The sequence below is a fragment of the Onychomys torridus genome, chromosome 16 (assembly GCF_903995425.1).
Source record: "Onychomys torridus chromosome 16, mOncTor1.1, whole genome shotgun sequence".
In the NCBI taxonomy this organism is placed as follows: domain Eukaryota; kingdom Metazoa; phylum Chordata; class Mammalia; order Rodentia; family Cricetidae; genus Onychomys; species Onychomys torridus.
The window spans coordinates 42360395-42384834 of record NC_050458.1 but is presented as its reverse complement, the minus strand read 5'-3'; the positions used below and the strand labels follow the sequence as shown (position 1 = coordinate 42384834).

General features: G+C 43.8%; 1 protein-coding gene across 19 annotated transcripts in view; it reads left to right on the top strand.

Annotated features, from left to right (window-relative positions):
- Rbfox2 (RNA binding fox-1 homolog 2) overlaps positions 1–24440 on the top strand; it is a 241269-nt gene that overhangs the window by 92216 nt on the left and 124613 nt on the right. Inside the window, exon 1 of one of the 19 annotated variants that reach the window (XM_036208112.1) lies at positions 22216–22242. The exons of the other annotated variants lie outside the window; for them this stretch is intronic. Within the exon in view, the coding sequence (XP_036064005.1) occupies positions 22228–22242 (15 nt within the window). The 5' untranslated portion in view covers positions 22216–22227. Of the gene's footprint in view, positions 1–22215; positions 22243–24440 lie in introns of those variants that run through there. 19 annotated transcript variants of the gene reach the window in all.

The window sequence follows — 24440 nt, the reverse complement described above, 5'->3', positions numbered from 1 at the left end:
AAGCCACAAAAACTAGGGCCAGGGACCTAGCTCAACTGATAAATCAATTGGTGCACAAGCACAGTCATCAACTGCTGTGTACAAGGCTGGGCATGGTGGAGGCAGAGACAGGTAGATCCCCTGGGCTTCACTGGACAACCAGCCTAACCTAATCTTCAAACCCTAGGTCCCAGTGAGAGACTGTCTCAAAAAAATGGTAGGTGGCTCCTGAGAAACAACTCCCAAGGTGGACCTCGGGCCTCTACAAATACAGGCATCCATATATGCACACGAACACCAGGGAAAGTGGGGGAGGGAGATGGGGAGAGACTGCATGTCTCACATATAGGCTCCATGTGCCTTAAACAACAAGTGACGGGCTGATTTTGGCCCACAGTCATACTTAACTGGTCCCTCATTTAGATATTTCTTTTTAATAGCCTATGCAGCCTTTGGCTCCCATGAAAAACAAATTTTAAAACAGAATGTTGTTGTTAGTGAGAGATTGGTATTGGGAAGAGCTTAGCTGTGGTACTAGAAAAAGTAGGCTCTTACCCTGTAAATAGTTACATGTTTGTTAGTTTTTCTTATCCCCTACTTTTACAGGTGGTTATAATGTGGCTGTCTTCAGTGGCTGGCTGGATGAAAGAAGTGTTCTGGCTGGGGCTTGAATCCAAATGCTTAGGAGGCAGAGGCAGGCCTCTGTGAGAGAGGATCTCTGAGTTCTAGGCCAGTCAGGGTTATATAGTGAGGCCCTATCTAACAACAAGGGGAGTGTTGTAAGTAACAAAAGGAAGACCTGGAGTCTGGGTTTGTTGTTGATACTTGTGGCTCATTGTCATTTGACCTTTGGGCCCATTCATTTCCTCAGTTGAAGAGTTGAGGAAGGTGGACGGGGAGACACTTTGTAGCTCTTGCTTTTAGCTGGAACGGGATAGCACAGCTCTTGCCAATATAGATGCCACCGGACGCCTTACAAGAGCAGAGTTGTTTGTTGTTTTGTGTTGTTTTGCTATGCACTTCTGAAGTGACAGGCAGGTTTGGCTTACACACACAAAATCATTCTAGCAAATGCTGGCCACTTCTTCATCTTTTACCCCGAAGCAGTAAACATGCATGGAGACAAGATGGGGCCCCACATATAGGGATAGGGTCTAGGAGAGCTACCAGAAGAAAAGTCTGTCCTGGCTACTGTGGGCTGAAGGAAATTTCTTTCTTTATAATTTATTTAACTTAATTTTATGTGCATTGGTATGAAGGTGTCAGATCTCCTAGAACTGGAGTTACAGATAGTTGTGAGCTGCCGTGTGGGTGCTGGGAATTAAACCTGTGTCCTCTGGAAGAACAGCCAGTGCTCCTAAGCCCTGAGTCATCTCTCCAGCCTCTGCAGGAAATTTCTTAACTGGAAACTTTTTTGTACTCTGAATCATACATACTGTATGGACTCTTCAGTTTCCTGGGTGGGAGAAGAAAGGGAGGAACAAAGGAGAAACGGCATTGTTGGGTTTTGTCAGCAGAGGGCACCCAGAGCAAAGCAAGTATCAGACAGACACAGAACAACTTGCCCTGGGCTCACAGGATCTGTGTGTTGCATTTTGTTTGACCTGTGTTAACATTCTCAGATGGTTTTACATACATAAGAGTTTGCCCTTGTTTGTTGCCTGTTTTCAGTAGAAACCCAGCTCCTAGAGTGTCCTGAGGTGAGTTATCCCACACCATAAATCTGGGCTCTTGGATGAGTGTGTGCTGTTAGACACTGTTTATCTCATATCCAGTAATGAAATAGACCTGGAATAATATTGATTTTTAAAGGCCCTTAAAGGGTGTGTGTCTTATTGTCAAGTGACTTTGCTCTTGCTACTTGGAACAGTGGTCTTCAGTGGGTGACTTCTGGACCAGCAGCATCAGCACCACCTGGGAGCATATGTAAATTTGTGGTCTTCCTACCTCCCAGGCTTACTGAACCAGAAATTTAGAGGATGGGGTCCAGCAGCCCATTCCAGAATGTGCTCCAGAGGATTCTGGCTCACACTCACAGCAGAGAAAGCCACTGTTGTCGGGGAAGGGGCAGCAGAGCACAGGCTGGTCCTTTCTGAAGGGTTCTGTCAAGTACTCAGCCAGGAATTTTCACCTTCACTTTCTAGGCAAGGATTCAATCCACTCTATACGATAAGTGATGGAGAAAGCTCTGAGCCCTGGTCTTTCTGATTCACAGCTGTGTTCTAGTTGCTAAGAGAATGCTGAGTCATTGAATTAATGTTTTAAAGTCTTTAAAAGCAGTACACACCCATCAAAGAAAATGCAAAATACACAGTAGATCAAAAGGATAAAATAAAAGTTCCCCTGGCACGTTGAACCTTTTGTTCATTGTTCTAGTCTTGTTTGTATGCAGCTGCTTTGTGTGTATGTACTCTAAGTTTTTCCAGAGTGTCAGTTGTATTGTAAGAGGCTTCTAGCTCAAGCCTACCCAACTGAAAATTTCTTCTCATGTTCTTAAGGACTACAGATTTTTTTTTTTGTGTGTGTGTGTGTGTGTGTGGTTGCCTAGTATTCCACTGTGAGAGTATCAAGTTCCACTATGATTCTGAGTCTGTCTTAAGTAGTTTTCATGATACACTTTTAGGAAGAAGGATTGTTAGTGTTGTACTGGGCAACAGTTATCCAGGGCGGCTTCCAAGTGTCATAATTAAGATGATGAATACAGATGACAGTGGAGGAGGGAATGTGACGTTGGAGAAGCAGTACTTAACAGATTTGGGATTAAAAGTGAGTTGAAAAATAGGGAAACAAGGTGGGTGGTGGTGGTGCACGCCTTTAATCCCAGCGCTCGGGCGGCAGAGGCAGGTGGATCTCTGTGAGTTCAAGGCTAGCCTGGGCTACTACTGAGTGAGTTCCAGGAGAAACCCTGTCTTGAAAAAACAAACAAACAAACACCCCCCCCCCAAAAAAAAATTTGGGAAACAAATTGAAGAGTGGGGCCAGTGGTACTCTGCATTCACCTGGCCTTGAGCAAGGTGGACCAGGTTGTCTAGGACGTGGATATGGCTGGCTGGCTTGGAGCTAGTAAGCTGCTCTTATCACTGGCTTTCTGACATGGAGGCCAGCCTACTGGTTAGGTGCCACGAGAGCTACTGCGTGGACAGCTTCTACAGTTGGCTTTCTTATCGTACTTTCAGACGGTAGACACCATATTAATAATTCATGTAGATTTTGTTGCTTGTTTACCTTTTGTTATAGCGACATTTATTAACTCTTAGGTGGCGTTTCTATTTTACACAAGTGTTGATGCTCCCAAACCCATGCCTTTCCTCTGTTCTCATGATATGGCAGGCCTTGGGAAATCCTGCTGTCTCTCATGTGTGGTTTCACTTTTTCTGCTGTACGTAGGACAGTTAGACATGTGTGAAAAGATACTAAAGTCAGGCCTGAGCATGGGCCAACTGTAAGACCCAAGTCAAGCTGGCATGAGCCCAGTTGTTGTCTTGGGGAGGTGGAAGCCTGACCTGGATACTACTACAGAGGAGCAGGGAATGGGCCTAAAGAAGTTACAGGCAGGAGCTAGCAGGCACTGCAAATAGAGAGGGGGCTGGAAAAACCAAATCTCCCTTTGCAGCTTTCTTTCCTGAAGAAAGACGTCATTTCTTAGCATGTTTTAAAAACACCTGCTCTGAGCTAGAACCTGCATGCTATACAGTTGAATCATATAGCATATATAATTCCGACTTTACTCACAGAGTTGTTCAGCATCAGATTTAGAACAATTCCACCACTTCATCCAAAGCAGCTTCCCACTTAGTCATCACTTCCTAATTCCTGTATTCCACCCATGCTCCACGTTGTGGGCAGCTACAAGTTCTACTTTTTCTTGACAGATTTTCCTTTGCATATAGATAGGTGCGTGGCCCTTTGAGTCTGCTTCCTTACGTTGAATATTCATGTCCATGCTGGATGGGGGATTGTGTCAGTGCTCCTTCTTCCTTTTGTTGTTGTTGCTAAGTCGTGTTCCTTTGCATGGCAGTGATGTGAAAACTTAGTTATTCTGGAAAACATTCTTTTTTTTTTTTAGGCTAGAGAGAAAAGGGTAAAGGAAATGGAATAAATAAGCCTTGGTAATTCTTGGGGGATGGGGAACTGCTATGTTAAATCCCAGCCTACTTGAGTATCTGCAGCTGACAGCATAGGAAGTAGGATGGCTGGTACTGCTTCTTCGTGGATCATTTGCAGCAGAGCACAGTGCTTTTGACCTGAGCACGTGTGGCTTTCAGGAACCTCATTGTGTAAATCTTGTGTGTTGGCCAGCACATCACCCCTACAGCACCTCGTGTGGAACTGGAGAGGCATTTGCTGATCTAATCTGGATACACCTCCCCTGATTCCTGTAACTCTGGTCCCTTGAGCATCCTTTCTAAAGAGCTGCTGAGTTTGCTGAGTGCAGGCAGTTGTGAGATTGCTTCTGACCTCATGATTTGTCCAGTGCAGACAGCACCTTCCCTTTAGTCCCTAATCCACTGGTCACATGTAGCAGTCATCATTTCTGTGCATGGCCTATGAAGACCCCTGTTAATTCTTCTTAGCAATGGTGTTTGGGAGGGTTCCTTTAGCAAGCCAAAAGAGTGCCCTTTCAGGGTGACTTTACACATTTGTCCCATTGTTTCCTGCTACTTGCTTTTAGTTTATACTCCAGAGTTGTGTCTTGATGTAAACTGTCAGTCTGGTCTAGAGAGTGAGCTATAATTACTTGTCTTAATGCCCTGTCTTTTCACTGGCATGTCTTCCAACATTAAAACAGCCCAGGGTAGGGAACATAAGCTGGGCCTTCAGGTCCTAAATCACTGAAGGTCAGGGCTGGGTTTAGTCATGTCATCCAGGTTCTTCAGTAGGGGAAACTGAGTCAGAGAGTGGTTCTTGAACTTACCCCAGGCCGTAATCTGGTATGCCTATACTCTAGCTAGTAAAGAGCTGGGCCTGTGATACAGGGCCCTTATTATCAGTGTGCACTTTCCCCAGAGCAGTTTCCTGGTGGACTTGTACTGTCGTGACCAAGGCTTGGCTTGGCCTTGCTCCACTCCAACACTGAAGGCTTTGAGGGGTGGGTGGGTGTGAGTTTGACAGGTTGGAGTGATGCTGATCAGGAGTCGACAATTGGAACAGCACTGGGTTGTAAGCTCAGGAGCCAGAGCCACAGAGTCCTCCTCCGTGTGGAGTGTGTATTTGTCTGTGATTATATGATTGTAATTCCTTGAGAGCTTATTTCTATTTGATACAAACACGTGCTACTGCTCTGGCCTAACAAGCAGCCATCTTACAATGTCTGCCTAAAAATGTTTGGTAATGGTTGTCAGCTCCATGCCTGTAAAATGTGAAGAGATGAGACTAGAGTCCTCCTTCTTCTTGTCCACATTTCCTGCTCTTCTGTCATTCTTCATGTGTGCAAGTCTGGAAAGGGTTTGCTTTCAGGCACTCTACTTTTATCTTCACAAATCTGTTCACTATGGCAGCCCATTACAGTGGTGCACTTAAGCTGAGAGCTGACTCTGTATTGAGACCCCCCCCCCCCTCCTTATCTGACTTCATGACTTCCTTTCCTCTATGCTTTCTTCCAGCCATGAGCCTCTGGCAGAGATAGTGTATTGCATTTTACTCCTTCAGTGGTCTGGCATCCTCATCTTGTTTATGTTTCACCCATAGGATGAGTAAAGTACAGAAAAGCTAATAGGACGGTTGTCAGCTGGCAGTGTTACTCCTTCACAGGAGTTGTTTTACAGTCCTCCATTATAATTTATAGCAACAGCTACTATTTATTGAATGCTTACTGTGCATCAGGTACCACACTAAGTACACACACCTATGTACACATCCCTTCAACTTCTCATTATCTTAATTATCTCTTTCCAAGGCGACGGGAGAAGTTGTAGTTTGCAGATGCATAGACTGAGCTTTAGTGAGGCTCAAGTCTTAGAGGCTGAAAGTGGTGGAACGGGTATTTAAATCTAGACCTGCCTGACAGCCAGCTTGTGCTTCTAGCAGCTATGCTTCTGTCTCCCCTGAGTAGTTAGTTTGCTGAATGTTCCTGAGAAAAGACTGCCTGGTCACCAGTGCTTCTAAGATGTATACAGGAGACACTTGTGTTAGCAAAGGGCATTAGCAACATAGTTAAACTTGGCTTTGGGATAACAGCCAACACAGAAGAGCCTTAGGAAGACCCTGCCTCTTATTTCCTCAGCTATGTTGAGGGAGATTTTTGCCCTTGAGGTCAGAATGATTGCAGGTCTTCCATAATCTCCACTTCTGGAGAGATGGGGCAGTCCAGCATTTCTGGTTTGTTTGGTTGGGCAGGGGAGGATTTGGCCCAGCCCTGGTTCTGAGGCCACCCAAAGGTGAGCTCAAGTTCATTCCTGCACTGACTTGGTTTAGGTTCCTGAGCTTTGCCATTGAGCAGGAGCACTCCCTGCGCGCCCCCCCCCACCCCAGTTCCTTACCAGGTTAGGATTTGTGATGCTTTGTAGGTACAAAGGCTACAGAGCTAGTTTCAGTGGCTCCTTACTGCTTAGCATATGGAGTCCTTGTTAGCTGCCAAGCGGAGTAAGTGCTGTTCCAATTCTCTTCACAGAATTTATACTTCCTGTAAAATTTTGAAATTGGACAGAGAAACTCCTGAGCAATAAAGAGTGGATAGTTATGGTATGAGGGAGTCTCACATTTCCTACCTCTACCCTGGGGGAGAGAATGTAGCTAGGACTGAAGGGCATCACCTCAACTAATTCAGTTAAGTGGCCCCAGCCTGGCTAATGACTTGGGCAGACCTCCCAATGGATTTGGCAGGGTATTAGGTTTCCCTCTTCTCTTTCTTCCATACATGTGTGCTAACAATTGCAGAGTTATAATTTGCAATTCCTTCCTTCCTTCCTTCCTTCCTTCCTTCCTTCCTTCCTTCCTTCCTTCCTTCCTTCCTTCCTTCCTCCGTCCCTCCCTCCCTCCCTCTCTCCCTCCCCCATTTCCTTTCCCTGCCCCTCTAAGTGGAGAGGCTCCTTCTGAAAGACAAAGCAGAGAAGGGAATGCTATTGAGTAGTCAAGTCATGTTTCCAAAATGACAGAGCAAAAAACCAGGGAGAGAGCAGGTAGGCTGGGTCCACTCTAAAAGGAGAAGGGTGGCAGTGTTGACTTTCATCTCCAGACCTTGAATGTGGGGCACTAATTTTGCACTGTAGATATATGAAACTGCCCTAAAAAAACGTTCAGTCATCCCGGCTGTATTCTTAGGAATCTAGTCCTTGAACAGCAAAGGTGGTGAAGGTCAGAAGTTACCATTTCCCAAGCTTGGTGGTCACAAGTATTCAGAAATATGTCTCAGATTTAGTGGAAAACTTGAACAGATGTGGCTGCTGCTGTTTACTGTGGAGATCCAGTGACATTCTTTCTTCTTCCCACCCCTTTGGGAACCAGCCAATCACAAAGAGGAATGGATTTCAGTGCCTTTGGCCTCCTCCCATAAAGGCCCTGCCTGGCAGCTCCAGTCCTAGTCAGGCTGGTGTTTAACTCTTGGGTGTCTGAATCCCAGAAATGGACTATAATGGACTCTGAGCCACCCCCAAGAGATGTGGCCACACTGAGCAAGAGGGAGCTGCTTTTTAGTTTGAATCCTGTCAGTAACTAGTAGTATAACCTTCGGAAAGCTGCTTTGCCTTCCTGGGCTTGGTGCCCTGTTCTCCAGAATGAGAGGGGGAAGAAAAGAGACAGAAGGAGGATTATGGCATATTCCCATACAAAGCACCAGCGTTCCATGTATTGTCAGGCTCTGAGGCGTAGGGAAAAAGCATCTGACCTGTAGTAGCTGCCTGTTCTGAAGCAGCTTACTTGTTAAATTCTCACAACTCAGCAGACAACTACTGCCCACTCAGTTTTATAGATGAGAAAACTGCAGGCATAGAGGGGCTGTCCTGCTCCCAAGGTCACTTCTCTAGGAAAGCCTGACTGGTTCTACTGCCTGGACTCCCTACCTTCCCCTGGGTGGCAGAAAAAGCCCTGGACATCTTGCCAGCCATCTTATTCTAGTACTCTGAAAACTAGAATTCTCAGCTTTTAGTCCTGTCCTGCAGAGCTACTACTGTCTCCTGCTCTGTTGCCCTAGCAGGCTGATGGCTTCTAGATGTTCTTTGTGAGCAGCAGCAGAAGCAGGTGCAGCCTTGGGTAATGCCAGGATTCTCTTTCCTCCGTGGTCTTGTATGGTCAACCCCCATGCTCATGCACACACCTCTCTGTTTTTCTCTTTTCTTTGTCTTGTGTTTGTGATTACCAGGCACATATCAGTGGTTTAAAGGAGAAATGAAATTTTGAAGAAGTTTAAAACAAAAACTAAACTCCTTTATTAAGTCTTTTCCATCACATAGAATCAGTAGTATTTGGTTCACCTTCACACACACACACACACACACACACACACACACACACACTCACTTCTAGGGCTGTTGACTGGGAGAGCTAGAGTTCGTATCTGGTAGCTCTTTAAACTTAGCACGCATACAAACCATGGTGTATGTGTGGGGGCCAGAGGACAGTCTTGGGGAGTCGACTTTCTCCTTCTTCTCTGCAACCCAGGGATTGAACTCAGCTGAGGCATCCTTCCAATCCCACTTAGCTTTTGTGTATGTATGTTTTAATTCTTTACTATTTGTATGTGTTTTGTCTACATGTGTGTCTACCACTTGCATCCCTGTTGCCCATGGATGTGGAGGCCAGAAGGAGTTCGATCCCTTGTGTGAGATGACATATGGATGCTGGGAACTAGGTCCTCTGGAAGAGCAGCAGTGCTCTTAACCCTGAGCCGTCTCCAGCCCCACTTCTTTTTAAAAACAGGGTCTTACTATGTGGACGTGGCAAGCCTGAACTCCCTGTGCAGACCAGGCTGGCCTCAAACTCATAGAGATTTGCCTGCCTCTGCCTCCCAAGTGCTGGTGTTAATGGCATGGACCACCACACCTGGCTACCCCATTTGGCTTTTAAAGTGAGATTGTAAAAGTGTCAGCAGCAAAAGTAAAAAAAAATATCTCTCACACCTCTAATCCTGAGATTACGGTGTTTAGAAAAAGTTAATGTCTTGTGTTTAGAAAAAGTTAATGTCTTGTGTTTAGTCTTTGGTTCCCTTGCTTAGCTTTTTTAAAAATCAAGAGACTATATTATGCTTTACATTTATTCTTGGGGGGGGTGTTTTGTTTTAAGACAGTTTCACTATGTAGCCCAGGTTAAGGAAGATGAAAGTGAGATCAAGCACAGAGGAAGACGTCTTGGGAACTGTGGCTTACTGTGTAGCATGGCTCTGGATGGTTGTTCAACATTCATGGGATTCCCACCCACAAAGCACAACAAAGTAAGGATTCCCTTTTAAGCTTCCAAAATTGACCTTACACTTTGCTGTAGGAGAAGGCTTAGGAAAAGGAGCCTCTCTTTCCCTCCCCTCAGCCCTGCTTGCTTCATTTAAGTACCCTAGAGATAAAGATAAATGTGGAGACTTGAGATGAGAGGAACATTAGACCCTGGAAAGTCAGGGGAGGTCATACCAGCTTAAAGTGGAAACTATGTTACAACCTAAGTAAGGAGCAACTGATAGTTCTATTAATAGGATTGTATCACCTCATAGAACATTTCTGGCATGGTTTGTAGCTTCCCATGTGGGGGACTATAATATTTACTAAAAATAAACCATTTTTCAGAAATAATTAAAATAAATCACAATGGACTCATTTGTGTTATTAAAAGTATTGCATGGCCTGAAACTAGTGGTCTGTACTAATTTTTAGGAACTCTTGGTTCTTGACTCCATTGGTTAGATCTGGAATAGAACAGTGTGGTCCATCTAGTGTGGATTTAGATAGGCTACCATCTTAGAAAACTAGGCTATTCCAGTCAGTTCTGCTTGCTAGCTCAGAAGACCCCGTGCTCTCCCTGCATCAGACCACAGGAGTTGGTGCTGGGAATGTTCGTCCCGGCAGGCAGGGCAGCTCTCGCTCTTACAGCTCACCCTGTAAAGCTGCGTGCATATGGCAGTTCAGAGCAGAGACTACAGAAACCAGCCCTTCCAGTGGAGAAGCAAAGCCTGCAACTGTCGGCAGCCTGTTTCTCACACCCCCTTATCCTCATGGTAGCTCTTTACATTTTGTGGCAGATTCTTGGCATCTGCCTGCCTGTCAGCTCATCTCTGACACCCCTTAGTAGTTTCTTCCTATTAGTATTTGTAAACTCTGTCAAAACATCTATTCACTCTTAAATTGGGCAAACAGTAAAATTGCTTAAAATGTAATTCTCGGTGATTTGGCCCTAGAATATCTTTAAAGCGTACCAGATTGAACAACACCGCACTGGTGACTAAGTTCATATGGAGCGAGGATCACCAACAAGTGGCCTCAGAAAAGGTGATTTTATTTTGCCGTTTCAAACTGAACCACATATGGAGACCTTAAACAGTTTAGGAATACAAAAAATTTAAAGAAACTATGCCAGTTTTGTTTTGAAAATAAAATCCCAGAATGTTGAAATTAAATATTTACCATTTGCCTATCATCAGAGTAGACTGCATGTGTGACACACAGGTGAAACTTGCCTTCCCTGTCCCTCTTCTCAGGTCCCTCTTCTCAGATCAGTTCCTACACACTGAGTCGAGCTGTGCATGTGCTTGGCCTTTTTCACTTGAAAGCGTTTTTTTGTCTGTTTTTGTACTTTGGCTTTTCAAAACAGAGTTTCTCTGTGTTCCTGGAACTCACAAGCTAGCCTTAAACTCACAGAGATCCTCCTGACTCTGTTTCCGGAGTGCTGGGATTAATGGCATGAGCCACCATTGTCCGGCCCAATAATTTTTTTTTATGAAAAAATGATAGCATCAATTAAAAAATTCTTGTAGGGGCTAGAGAGATTGCTCAGCAGTTAAGAGCACTTGTTGCTCTTGCAGAGGACCTGGGCTTGGTTCCCAGCACACAAACGGCAGCAAACAACTTTGTGTAACTCCAGTTCTAGGGATCCAGTGCTCTTTTCTTGCCTCCTTGGGCACTGGGCACATAGGTGGTAGTGTGCGTGTGCATGCGCGCAAGTGTGTGTGTGTGTGTGTGTGTGTGTGTGTGTGTGTGTGTGTGCGTGCATGCATACATGCAGACACATACAAAAAAGTAAGTAGATCTTAAAGATAGCAATAAAATTATACCTATGGACAGCTTGTGAAATATTAGAGCAGCTTATAGACTTCAGTGGATCCATTCATAAGACATTTTAAGTCTTTAACTATTCTTTGTTTTATATTTATTTCCTCCACTTTTAAGCTGCTCAACTCCCCTGGTGCTGTGAAGAAGGGAACTGAAGTTCCCAAACAGAATAGTTTCTGAAAGATACAAAAATGGGAAAGTTGGTAAAAGAGACTAGACAAGTTCACTGATTTGTTTGTGCTCCATTTTGTTTTCTGACCACAGTTACCCATTGTCTGTTAAAGTGGCCATGGTGAATGTGTGAATGTAAATATATGTGCACATACTGCTGTGTTTACAGAGTTTTCAGCATAGCTTGGACCTGTCAGCATTGCTGTTTATTTGTTGTTGTTTCCATATTTTCAGAGGAAAAAAATGAGCATAAGTATTTGACTTTATAGAAGTGTGTGTGTGTGTGTGTGTGTGTGTGTGTGTGTGTGTGTGTGTAGGTCAGAGGACTTTTTGGGAATCAGTTCTCTCCTTCCACTCTTGAGTTCTTCAGATTGAACTCAGGACAACAGGCTGAGGTGCCTTTACTCCTGAGCCATCTCACTGGCCTGTATTTGACTGTACTATTAGCAGTACTCAGGAATGCTGTGTTCAACTTTGATTTCAGTGATTCTCTGCAGAGTGCTTAGAGACATGGGCTTAGGGAGATTGACTAGTTAGTTCACTTCTGGACCAGGATTTCCTATTTAGACATTTCAGGATCCTTGGACAGTTGCTTAGTCATTAAATTTGTATACTTTTGGTATGTATAGAAGTTTCTATTTTTTCAAATGAATTCGAATTGTAAATTTTAAGTTAGTATGAAATAAATTATTTGGGTAATGGTTACTGTGTATAACCAAACCAAATTAAACAAAAACAACACACACACACACACACACACACACACCCCAAAACAAAACAAAAAAACCTCTCAAACAAGAGAGGTTATTTACTTAAATAGGAAAGGTTTATTTGTCTCTAACAAAAAATAAGTCTGGACACAGATGGCCCAGGGCTGATAGGGTGCCTCATGGTTGCTGCTGCTGGCTTTTTTGCTGATGGGATCCAGCCCAGATGGTTGCTACCTGCCCTTTCCTTCCTCCTTCCTCTTCTCCTTTTCCCTCTCCCCTTTATTTATTTTTTGGTATGTGTGTGAGTAGGTGCTTTTGCCCAGCAGAAGCCAGAGATCAATTTCAAGTCTCTTTCTCTAGTGCCCCCCCCCCCCCCCCGACATTTTGACTAGACTGCTGACCAATAATGAGCCTGGAGGACCTGCCTGTCTCCCCTCTCACTCCCTAGCACTGGGATTGCAGGCATATGCTATCATGTTTGGCTTTTTATGTGTGTACTGAGGATCACTTTATCCAGAGACATTTCCTCAGCCCCTTATCTCCCCTAGGCATGTCTCGTAAGAGGACAGGATTTCAAGTAGCTTTCTGCATGAACTTCCTTGGCCAGAGCTTAGTCTCATGGCCATACCTAACTGCATCAAGGTAAGAGGAAGAATCTCTTCTGACAGGTGTTCATGGTCATGTGCCGGAATGAAAATTGAGGTTTGATTACTAAGAAGGTGATATTCCCAGCATTCTCAGCCTCAGTGTTTGTCCTAGTGATCTAACTGTACAGCCATATGGCATTGGAGACCTTCTGCAGCCTCCCTGGGGGCTTGTTTAGCCCTTCTTCCTATCCAGTGAGCCACATTATCCAGTAACGTGACTCAGGCCTTTAAATCTACACATCTTTGTGCTGTTATTATTACTTTCTAAGTTCAGTGATATGGAATAGTAAAGACCATTGCCATCTGTTTTAATTTTGAAGGTTTAAAAAAAAGTATGCACAAACTTGTTTGGAGTGTTCATGCACTGCACATGTGAACATAGGAGGGTCACTTTGTGGAGTCAGTTCTCTCTTCGATTACCTTTACATAGATTCTGGACAGGGGCCAGGCTGTGGAGTGAATGCATTTACCAGCTTGGACATTTTGCTGGTCCCAGTTTCAGGGTGTTTTGTTTTGTTTCTCTTTGTTTTTCCAGACAGAGTTTCCCTGTGCCAGTAGCTCTAGCTGTTCTGAACTAGCTTTGTAGACCAGGCTGGCCTTGAACTCACAGAGATCCACCTGCCTCTGCATTCCGGAGTGCTGGGATCAAAGGCATGTCCCACCATGTCTGGCTTCAATTTCAGGGTTTTTTGTTTGTTTGTTTAGTTTTGAATGTTTTAAAGAGAGAAAACATTTAAATTTCTGATAAAGGAAAACAATTTTTAAAAAGGATTGATTATATTTTAGTTTTTTAAAGCATGGATAAGCCATTGATTATACATTTTGAGGGGGAATACAGATACAAAAAAACAAAATTGTTTCTCTCTCTCTCTCTCTCTCTCTCTCTCTCTCTCTGTAAACCAGGCTGGCATCACACTCAGAGATCTGCCTGCATCTGCCTCCTGAGTGCTGGGATTAAAGAGTTGCACTACCATTGTTCAGCCAGATTGTTACCGGTTTTTTTTTTTTTTTTTTTTTTTTTTTTTTTTTTTGTGTGTGTGTGTGTGTGTGTGTGTGTGTGTGTGTGTGTGTGTGTGTTTTTTAAAGATTTATTTATTTACTATGTACACAGTGTTCTGCTTGCATGTATGTTGTATGCCGGCAGGCCAGAAGAGGACACCAGATCGCATTACAGATGGTTGTGAGCCACCATGTGGTTGCTGGGAATTGAACTCAGGATTTCTGGAAGAAGTCTTAAACACTGAGCCATTTTTCCAACCCTGATTGTTACCTTTTAAAAAAACTAATAACAAATTTATTTCAGTCTTAAAGCACACAGTGGTCACATGAGAAGTTGCCACCCCATTTCTTCCTCTAAAGCAGCAATTCTCAACATGTAGATCGTGACCCCTTTGCAGGGTGCTAAACAACCCTTTTACAGGGTTTGCATATCAGATGTCCTGCATATCAGATATTTATATTATGACTCATAACAGCAGCAAAATTACAGTTATGACGTAGCAATGAAAATAATTTTATGGTTGGGCTCACCACAGCATGAGAAACTTTATTAAAGGGTCGTAGCATTAGGAAGATTGAGAACCACTGCTCTAAAGGTATTTATTAGTGTTTCGGCCTTGTATGTGGCTCTTTCTCTCTTTTTTAAATAATTGGTAGTATGATTTACATCATTCTGAACCTTTCGCTTTTCACATGTGACGTATATCAGGGTATTTTGTGTGTCACTATGAATATCCCCCATACTCACATAGTATTCTGTTATATGGCTCAGCCAGTTCAAGAAAGCTAGGTGGCTTGTCTCACACTCGTAGATACCTGCTTTGTAAGCAGCATTTGCTCATATTAGTTAAATTGAAGTCTTCAGTTTAACCATTCAGGACATTTTTAGATGGGTTTTTGGTTTTGCCTTTGTTGTTGAGTATCCTAAATAGCTGAGAGGATTTCCTCCTTTAAAAACCAAGGTGTTAAAGATTTGGCCATTGGAAGTAAGTCCTTTAAGAAAGTGCTGCATAACTGTTTCTTTTCAATAGTGAAATGTAGGCACTCCTGAAAATGGATTTTAACACAGCTGTCAACATCTGCAGTGAGTGGGAGTGTCACTGTGTGCTGTGGAGTAGAGGCTGCTGTTCCTTACTAACTGCCGTTTTGCCCTTGTCTTGCTTATGTCTTCTGTGCCTTTTGGGTCTTTCCCCTTTGCGTCTTCTACATTCCTTTCCTCATTTGCCTTTTGAACTTTGGTGCACAGTTAGCCAGATCACCAGGACAGTTCTCTTAACCTAAATTAAGGTACTTTAGAGAAAAGGCTGCACGTGCTTTCCCTCTTGGAAGGCACACACAGTGTCATCTTCTTTGCACATAAGAGTCTCTCTGCTTCCTGGTTGTTACCATTCTGTGATAGTTCTGTCCATACAGATTTCTGTCGGTGAAAATGTTTTATAGTTGCTATGTCCACTGTGATATCTACCTTTGGTGTGTGCCTTTGTTCGAGAAATTGAGTAATTTGAATACTCACAAAGGACCACCTCGTGGTTCTAGACTTACATGTGCTTAATTTGATTAGAGTGCTGTTTCAGTTGGGTGGTTTTAACATACTGAGAATAAATTTACAACATTGGAAATGAGGCAGTTTGGAATGTTGATAATTAAATTAGCTTAAAATAAATGAGTAAGTTGGAGCTTCTTTTTATCCTAGTATTTTGATTATTTTCAACTATCATTTTAAAGTCACTGATACGGAAGTTTATTTATGGCTTGTAGTGATGGTAAAGCTTTCTGTCCCTTTGGTAACTAGGAGGAAATTAGTAGCACTCTTAATTTTATTTATAGGACTTGGTTAGACAGTTGCTGAGTGCCAGAAATGTCTACGAATAACTTTGACCTTCCATAACAAAGAGGGAAGGGATAATATAAATGTTCTGTGACAGAAGGTCTCACTTGTGTCTGACACACAAAGTACTGCTTTCTAAAGGTGAAACTAGCCACAGACAAGGGGAAAAAGACATTTAAAGTGTTTTTAGAGCTGTCAAGAAGAAAAGAAGCAGGACATGGTGATAGAGGGCCAAGGGTTGGGAGGAAGGACCTCATCTGGATAGAGCACCTGGCGGGGGGGTCTTATTTCAGCGAAGGATGTTTAAGACTTGAAAGATAAGAGGAGCCAGCCTTTCCAAGAACAAAGGTTGAATGTAGAGGGATTTGGAGATGAATTAGTAACAGGCTTAGAGTTTGGAGGAGAGCGATGGAGTGTACCTGGTTAGGAGCTGACGAAGATCTCAGTATATTCAGAGCAGTGATAGAGAGGAAAGAATGGTTTGGAGACAGGTTGGAGGGTTGGGAACCTTGCAGAGCGCAGAAGACATTAGAGGAGTTAGGATAGAAAAAGAGTTCCCGTGCATTTTGACATTGTAGAAGGGGTGGGTGGTGTGTGCTGTGATCTTGTTTCGTGTCTGCACTGAGATCGATATTTTTAAGTGGAACAGCAGCAGAAACCAGGAAAGTATTGTGAAGTTCAGAAAAGAGATGCTAACCCCCTGGGTTATGAGAGCCACATGAAGAGAAAGCAGATACATAGGGGGGTACAGGAGGAGTCCATGTTCTCGTACTTGCCAGGTGGTGCCATTCGTTGAGGTAGGGAATGGCAGGGGCATGCTAGATTTCAGAGGTGATGGTGGTGACAGGTTAAAGAACCAGTTTTGAGCATGTATTTTGTCATGCCCGTGGGATAGCCAAGTAGTGATACTGGAACTTGGGAAGGGAGGCAGCCTAGGTTAGGTATGTCACTTGGTCATTAATAGCATGATCGAAGTAATGGAAATAGAGGAGACAATTCAGAGAGAAGAGAATGACCTAGATTGAATAACAAGGAATATTTTCTTATGAGGGAAAAGCCCCACTCCCCCAAATCATTTAGGATTAACCAGTGATGATGTTAAAACAAAACACAACAACACAATCCCCAAGTTGTGGCATGTCCAAAACTGCAGGAGGGCTTCTCGCTAAGAAGCTAGGTAACTTCAGTGGGTTAGGCGACATGGAAGAGGTAGACTCAATGGTGTGCAGGACTTGGAAACTTTGATCAGAGGGAGATGAAGAGGAGACAGATCTAGACATCTTCTTTGAGTTCTGCTGTGAAGTAGTGGGCAAGTAAGTAGTAGGGTGGCAGGTAGCTGAAAGGGAGTGAGGGATAGGGTCAAAGGAGAACCTTTAATAACCATGCTTTATCTAGCCTAACCTGTCATTGGATATTTAAGTTTAAATTTTGTATTTTACTCATAGAGATTGATCCATTCACACTTGGTGTCTGTTCTCAGGTGGGCCACTTGAGGAGCATTGCTGTACCACAGGCTGCTGCATTTCACAATTCAGGGTATTGCCAACCTGACTTACAAAGTCAAGAACTAATTCACATGTTGTCCGTCACTGTATGAGAGCAGAAAGGGAGGTTTTCAAAAGATGAGGTTAAGTGTTTCTTCTTTGACCACGATCAGCAGAGAGACGAGGTTTCCTGTAGTGACATAGGAAAGAGTAGATGGACGGAGAGAGTATCAAGTTGTCACTTAGGGATTAGCATACATGTGCCATAGTGAGGGGGGTACTTAGTGGGAGAAATACCTTTCCCTTTTGTTGGAATGTAAGTAGATGTGTACATCTCTAGGCAGAACTGAAGATTTGGAAGTTGAGAAGACACTTTTCTTCTCTTTTAAAATGTCCAGTAAATTGTAGAGAGCACCAGCTAAGAGTAGGTGGTAGGGAGAGAACGAGACAGGTTCCAGAGGGTCCAGAAGCCTACAAGGGCAGCCTTGGTAGACTCGCCCATTCACAGTGTGCAGTTGTGAACACACTGGCATCAGCTTGTGTGACTTTCCGTCTGCAACATTGAGCTAGTGGGTGCACATGCAGAGAAGACAGAGACCTGTGCTTGATCAGGATGCGATTTTGCTGGCAATGCCCGAGCAAATGCTTGAGGGTGTTTCCAAGGCAGGGGTTATAATTATGGTTCTTGAATCAGTTGGACAGAGGCAGTAGAAGACAAACTGGAGTGGGTAGGCAATGCAAAGCAGCTGGGATAGGAAGTCTTCTTAAGGTTTGAAATTATGGTGTTGGGAGTACTAGAGAAAGTCACCAGTTGGGGAGGTTCTTTGAGAGTATATGAAACAGGACCCCTAAGACAATGAAGTTTTCTGTTTCAGGGATGGTGGCCCTGGTTTCTTTCCCTTGGAATTGGAGAAAAAGTCCTAACAGATGCCCTGCTTGCCTTTGCCAAGAAGCCAACTTGGAGATTTCCCCCTTTTATGTACATAACTAAAGTTTATTTGAGCTGTCCTTGATAGAACATAGCCTCACCTCACAGGACCTTTTGTCACCTACAGTGTATGCTTCAGTAGTGCGTCAGCAGCATGCATACCCTTGGTCTCTGTCTGCTCTTTGGCCTTCGTTTCCAGTCTCTGTAATGGGCAGAGGTAGAGTGCAGTCTTGTAGCAAGGCGAGTAGGTATGGCATAGAAATGAACATGTCATCCTGTGCTCCACTTAGAGCCCTGTAGTCGGTGCTATGAGAGCATGACCTTATGTTACTCTGTGATATGTGATAGAGAAAGTTCACTTACAGGAGCACTGGGGAGGTGTTAATGCGTGCGGTACTGAATGTTGTTGTAGTTCACAATGAGCCTGGAGTGCAGAGCAGATGAAGCTGCTGTTACTGCTGGTGCAGGGTCTCTCCTCTGCTGCTGTGCAGTGGGCCAGTGCTCTCTGACCAGCTTCTGGGATTGCCTGTGCATGAAAAGCACTTAGAGCCCTTGTTGCAGTATGTATCTTGAGCCAAGAATCTCTGTATCTAAGAAGCTTCTCCTTGCTGATACTGATGTGGGTGCTGGACTTGGGGGCACATTTTGAATAGCAGAGTTCTGTCAGAACTGCCCTATGGGAATCCCTGCTATTTTAAGCGGAGAGGAAATAAGGTAAAAAGAGGCTCATTCTTTTGGGCTTTTATTAAAAGTCAAGTTCAGCTGGATTGCCTATCTGATATCTCTAGCTTGCCTCCCTTCCCCCCTTAAGGCAGGATCTCGTTTTGTAGACCTGGCCTCTGTTTAAATGCTAGGATTGAAAGCATGTGCCACCATGCCCAGCCATCTAGCTCGCATTGTTGTAGTGAGGCTTATTGTTTCTCCCAGGCCTGGAGGTGGAAGAAATATAAAGTGTATAAAAATGTTTGCCTCAGGTTCTTCTTAAATCTCAGTGCCTGACTTTTTAGGTGTGTTCTTGAGAAATTATGCTGCCTCTCCATATATAGATTCTTTACCCCAGTCTTTCATAGTCACAGGGAGCTTACTCTTCTTCATAGTATAAAATCCAGCACCTCTGTAAGCAACAGTCCGTGTGCTTTGCCGAGGGTAGCATTGTTGACAGCACCCGCAAGCTGTTCTGAGTTATCTTTCTTGATTGAGCACACTAGAGATTTCTGAAGACCTCCCCTGGAAGAATGCCTCCTCCAGTACTCAAACTGACCCATCCCCGAGCTAATACAGAGGCCAATAGAACTCTGAGCACAGACAGATAGTCTCTAGGTGTGGGTTTTCAGGTAGCCGCGTAGTGTGAAATCCTTAGACCCTTTTGTGGTGGTACCCAGGGCCCCACACATAGCACCCAGTCAGTTTTACTCGACTGTGTTCCCAGCTCTTTAACATGAATCCTATGTTGCTATAAACCATAGTTTTCCTTATTTGACTCTGATGATTGGAAAGACTTTTTTTTTCTCCTGCCTCTTTGTTTCTTTTGTTTAAAGGTAGAGAATGTGAGCGTGCATGGGCATGAACACAGGAGATTCCCTTGGCTTGTCTGTGTCCTTCCTGTTTGTGAAACAACACAGCAGTTTGTTTTCTGACTGTCCACCTAATTGAAAAGTTATAATAAGGAAAGAATTACATATATTTAAAACAAAAAAAATTCATATGGTTTCAAAGACATTTCTAAGTGATTCTACCTGTGAGAATTGTAAAGGTGGTTTTCTGATTTTTGTGACATAGTTAGACTTTCCTTGCTTCATTTTGAGGATTTTTCCCATGTGATTTTCTCTGCTTCATGACTGTTTTGCTTGTCAAGGCAGGGTTTCTCTGTGTAACAGCCCTGGCTGTCCTGGAACTCGCTCTGTAGACCAGACTAGCCTCGAACTCACAGAGATCCCCCTGCCTCTGTCTCCCAAAGGCTGAGGCCAAAGGTGTGTGCCACCTCACCTGGCTATAGATACATTTTAATTTTTTTCTTATCCCTTAAAATGAGAGTATGAATATTTGAACTTGATTGTGTTTGTTTTATTGATGCCACAGTTGATGAATGATTGAAGAATAACAACAAAATCTTAAGCTGGGTGTGGTAGCATAGGCTGGTACTTCTAGAACTTAGGAAGCTGAAGCAGAAGGATTGCTGTGAGTTCAGTGTTAATCTGGGCTACACAGTGACACCGTGTCTTACCTCTAACCCTTCCCCTAACTACAGTTTCTTAAAGTGATGTTAACGTGTTTATTTCTCATAGGTGAGGGGCAGGGTAAGTGACTTCAAATTTAGATCATTGTGAGATAGGAAAATTGCATGTACTGATTAGCTGTGGACATATTAATGATTCCAACAGTTTGTTTAATTAAGATTTGTTTTCTTAGGACTGGAGAGTTTCTTAGAAAAATATTTCTTTTCTTATTTAAAAAAAATTAAAACAAAAAATCGATGCCAGCCTTAAGCTTAGAAAGTTTTACTCTTCTTTTATACTAGGAAGGAGACAACCTTGCCCTCAGAGGAAGCAGAGAAAAGTTTTGTGGGAAGAATACAAAAGGTCACACCAGTGGTTCTCAACCTGTGGGTCATGACCCCTGGGTGGGGGTGGGGGTGGGGTGGGGATATTGCATATCAGATACCTTGCAACAGTGCTAGCCTTCCTGGGACTTGCATCTCTTACTCAGAGATTTCCCAAGCTGGAGGGAGCTGTTTAAACAGCTGTGTACTTGAAAGGCAGTAGACTTTGTTTTTGTTTGTTTTCAGTTTTGTTTTGGTTTTCTTTAAATAAGTTAACCAAGCAGAATATTCCTCAAAAACAGTAACATTTTGAGGATATTTTGTAGCTCTGTGCCAATCACTATGCAAAGATTCCAGGGCCAGGATTAGATAAACTGTACCCAAAGGATGCAGAGAGAAGATTTGTATGGAAATACCTGCTGTAGAGGTGGTGGATGCTGTGTTAGAAGCTCCAGGCCCAGGAGGGAAGTCAAGTGCCAGTAGGGTAGGCCTTGGTTTGGTGGGTTTCACTTTGTAGCCCTGGCTGTTTAGCTTCAGACTATAGGATCTTCTTCCTGCTTCTGACTCCTGGGTGTTTGCGGTGGGAGTGCCTTTGAATTTATTAAACGTGGCAGAGTGAGTCAGGGAGGTCAGGAAACTGTATGGGCATTGATGGATGGGGGCAAATTGAGCTGTTTTTGAAATGAAAAGCACCAGGACAAGTGATTTGCTAGTTCTTACTCATCAGTGGTCATAATGGGTAAAATATTTGGCATGCAGAAGACACAGTGTTTAAATTGGAATTAGAAAATGTGCTGAGCAGGATTTGTGGCAGAGGATTAAACAGTATATATGCCTTTATCTAATTGCAGCTCCACCAAGTGTTACACCTGGGTTTTTTGGGTGAGGAATTTAGACCCAGGCCTTATACCCTGCCTTGTCCACATGCTCAGGTAGAGTCTGTGTAGCATGCTAGAGACCCAAGAGCTATGCGACTCTGAAAGCGCTTGTTGCTGGTCCTTTCAGACACAGGCTGTGTTAAGTAGGGACAGTAGTGATGACAGCAAGGACTAGGGATGATGAAGATGAAAAGCCTTTTTTAAAAAGAAAGACGAGAACCCTTTTAAAAAGTGTATCTAAGTTCTCCTGTATCTTACAGTTTTTAATGGCGAAGTGACAAAAAGCATCGTGGCCCCCAGGCCAGTGTCATGAAAAAAGGGTTCTGTGTGCGTGCCCGGCCTGTGCCGGGGGACCCAGAAGAGTCAGGACGGGGGGCAAGCTTGGTGCATTTGTCTTGATCTTGGAGGGCAGAGTTGGTTGGTTGCATCCCTCATTTGAACTAATTTGTGTCTAGCACTAGAACCTGGTGCTGGTGGTCCATTACCGGTGCCGCCCAGCCCTGCCTTCTGCAGTCATCTTTGTGAGTGGCGATTGTGCCTCTAGAAGGAGAGTGACAGAGAGATTCCCTGAAGGCAAACGCAGAGAGTGTGTGCAGTACACTCCAGTTGAGACACTTGGGCCGGGAACTCCCTGAGGGGGAGGAGGGAGGGGGAGAGGGAGGAGAGAGCAACAGAACAGTCGGCTGCGGAGGAGGGAGGAGGGGGGAGAACTGGTGTGTGTGTGTGTTTTTAAGAGGATTTTTAACTCAAATGATTTTAGGGGTTCTCTTCCCTTGATTCTTCGCCCCCCATTCTGGTGTCCTTTTTCCTCTGGTTCACTGAAGTCAGCCTTTTTACAATCCAGGCTCAACGCCAGCGGAGTCTGCAGCGGCTCTGCCATGATGTACCTCTGGGTGAGTAGAGTGTTGTGAGGAGGCTTGCACTTGCACATATAAGGAGTGGAAAGCTGAGGTTCTGTGCCTGCACAGAGGCTCCGCAGAGCACAGGCCACAGCCCTTCCTCGAACAGGTGTGAGGGCCTTTGAACCCCACAGATCATAATATTAGAGTCTGGTTTCTAAATGTTGTTTATCTTGTTAGACTTGGTGCAAGCACTGAGCTCCCAGAGCAGTGCTGTCCCCTGGGCTTGGTAGGCTTGGAGAAGGCAAGTGGGCAGATGACGTGAGCTGGAGGCTTCAGGAGTGGCAGTCTTCCTTGTGGGTCAGGGTGGTCATGTGTTGATAATCAAGCCACATCTGTAGCTAGCACCAGTAGATGGCATAGTCCTTAATAAGCTTTTGTGAGTTTTTAATCTAATAATTAATGCCCTTCACAGTTGTCTTGTGAAATAGGTCATTGTTGTTACTAAAACTATGAGGGAAGTAATTAAGTCACAAAGAGTGTCTTGCTCATAGTTAGAAACAAGGCCCATCGCAGCTGGAATAGTAATTAATAACCAGCCATTATAAAGCGTTTTACATTTGTAAATCCAGAACTTAATATGTACCTTACTTTATTTTAATTTTCTGGTAATTGTGGCATTGTAATTTGTGATAGAGTGAATATTCTATAGTTAGAGAAGTTTATAAATGGTAAATATAAAAACTTTTAGGAAAATGTCAGGGAAAAGAATACAGAGAGTCCTCTTCCCCCTTTGCTTTTAGCTGCAAAAACACTAGCATCAGTAACCCCTTGTAAAGATGGCGATAGCTGTCTTGAGCAGACAGCTGTTGTGTGTTGCTAAGGGAGACTATTAGTCCATGTGATGCCTTTGGCTACTAGCCAGATTTTGGAAGTTTCACTTTGCCCTTTGCCCTTCATCCCAGATAATCTGGAAATGCAGGAACCTACTTGGCTCTGGGAAGCTACATTTGTAAATGCCAGAAGCCAACATTTTAGCAATGTTTGTGAAGATGGAGCTGGGTCACAGAGTGTGTATCTGTATGGCATGTTGGGGAGGCTTCTTTATCTGTTTCTCCTTTCCATTTGAACATGACCTTGAAATGTAATTTCCTCCCCTCTATGGATGTGTTTTGTAGTCCTGCATTTATGAGAACTCCAGGGTTTGCTGGCATGCTAATGCACACTAAGTAGTTTTCGCTGGGTGGGGATTGATCCACATCCTTCTTGCTCTTCTATCTTTTGATTGTTTTTAAGAGAGGTTATGAAGGGATAGGAATTGAATTAATCTCATTTCAGTTTACTTAGCACTGACAGTCTCCTTCCTTCCTTCCTTCCTTCCTTCCTTCCTTCCTTCCTTCCTTCCTTCCTTCCTTCCTTCTTCTGTGGTTCACCGTTACCCATGTATTCATCTTAGTCCCATTACTGTATTAGAACAGCTTGCCAACTAATACACCGCATGTTGCATTGAGATGCTGTTGTGCCAAAAGAACTGGCACAGCCAAAGGGTCTTATGATTCCCCTGGTTGTGTTGACCATCTGCATCTGCAGTTGTCACTGTGTGCCCTAAACTTTCACTACTCATCTGTCCATCCATCCGTCCATCCATCTGTACATCCATCTGTTTACTTACTTATTTGAGAAAGGGTCTCTTTATGTAGTCCTGGCAGTCCTGGAACTCAATGTGTAGAACAGGCTAGACTTGAACTCATAGAGATCCTCCTGCCTCTGCCTCCCGAGTGCTGGAGTTAAAGATGTGTATCACCAAGCCCTGTTCATAAAAAATAAAAATGCTAATTTCTAGGGATGGAGAATAGCTCAGTGGATAAAGTACTTTCTGTATAAGTATAAGGATCTGAGTTCAGATCCCCAGCACCCATGTAAAGGAAAAATTGGTTGTGGCAGTATGTACCTGTAACTTCAGCACTGAAGGAGGGGGTAGAGACAGGAAAGCTGGTCACCCTGATCTAATGAAGAGTTGGAGTGTTAGAGACTTCACTGAATGCTAGGTTTGCACTTCCCAGTTGTGTGGCTGTGAACGAGTTACTTAACCTGCAAACCTCAGTTTCCTTATTTGTTGTACAGGAAAATTAATTCATACCACATGATTATCATGATTTGAGATGACCTATGAGACACACATGACATGGCATGGGGCACACTATAGGTGCTCAGTAAACAACCAGCACACAACACCTGTGTGTGTTTTGTTT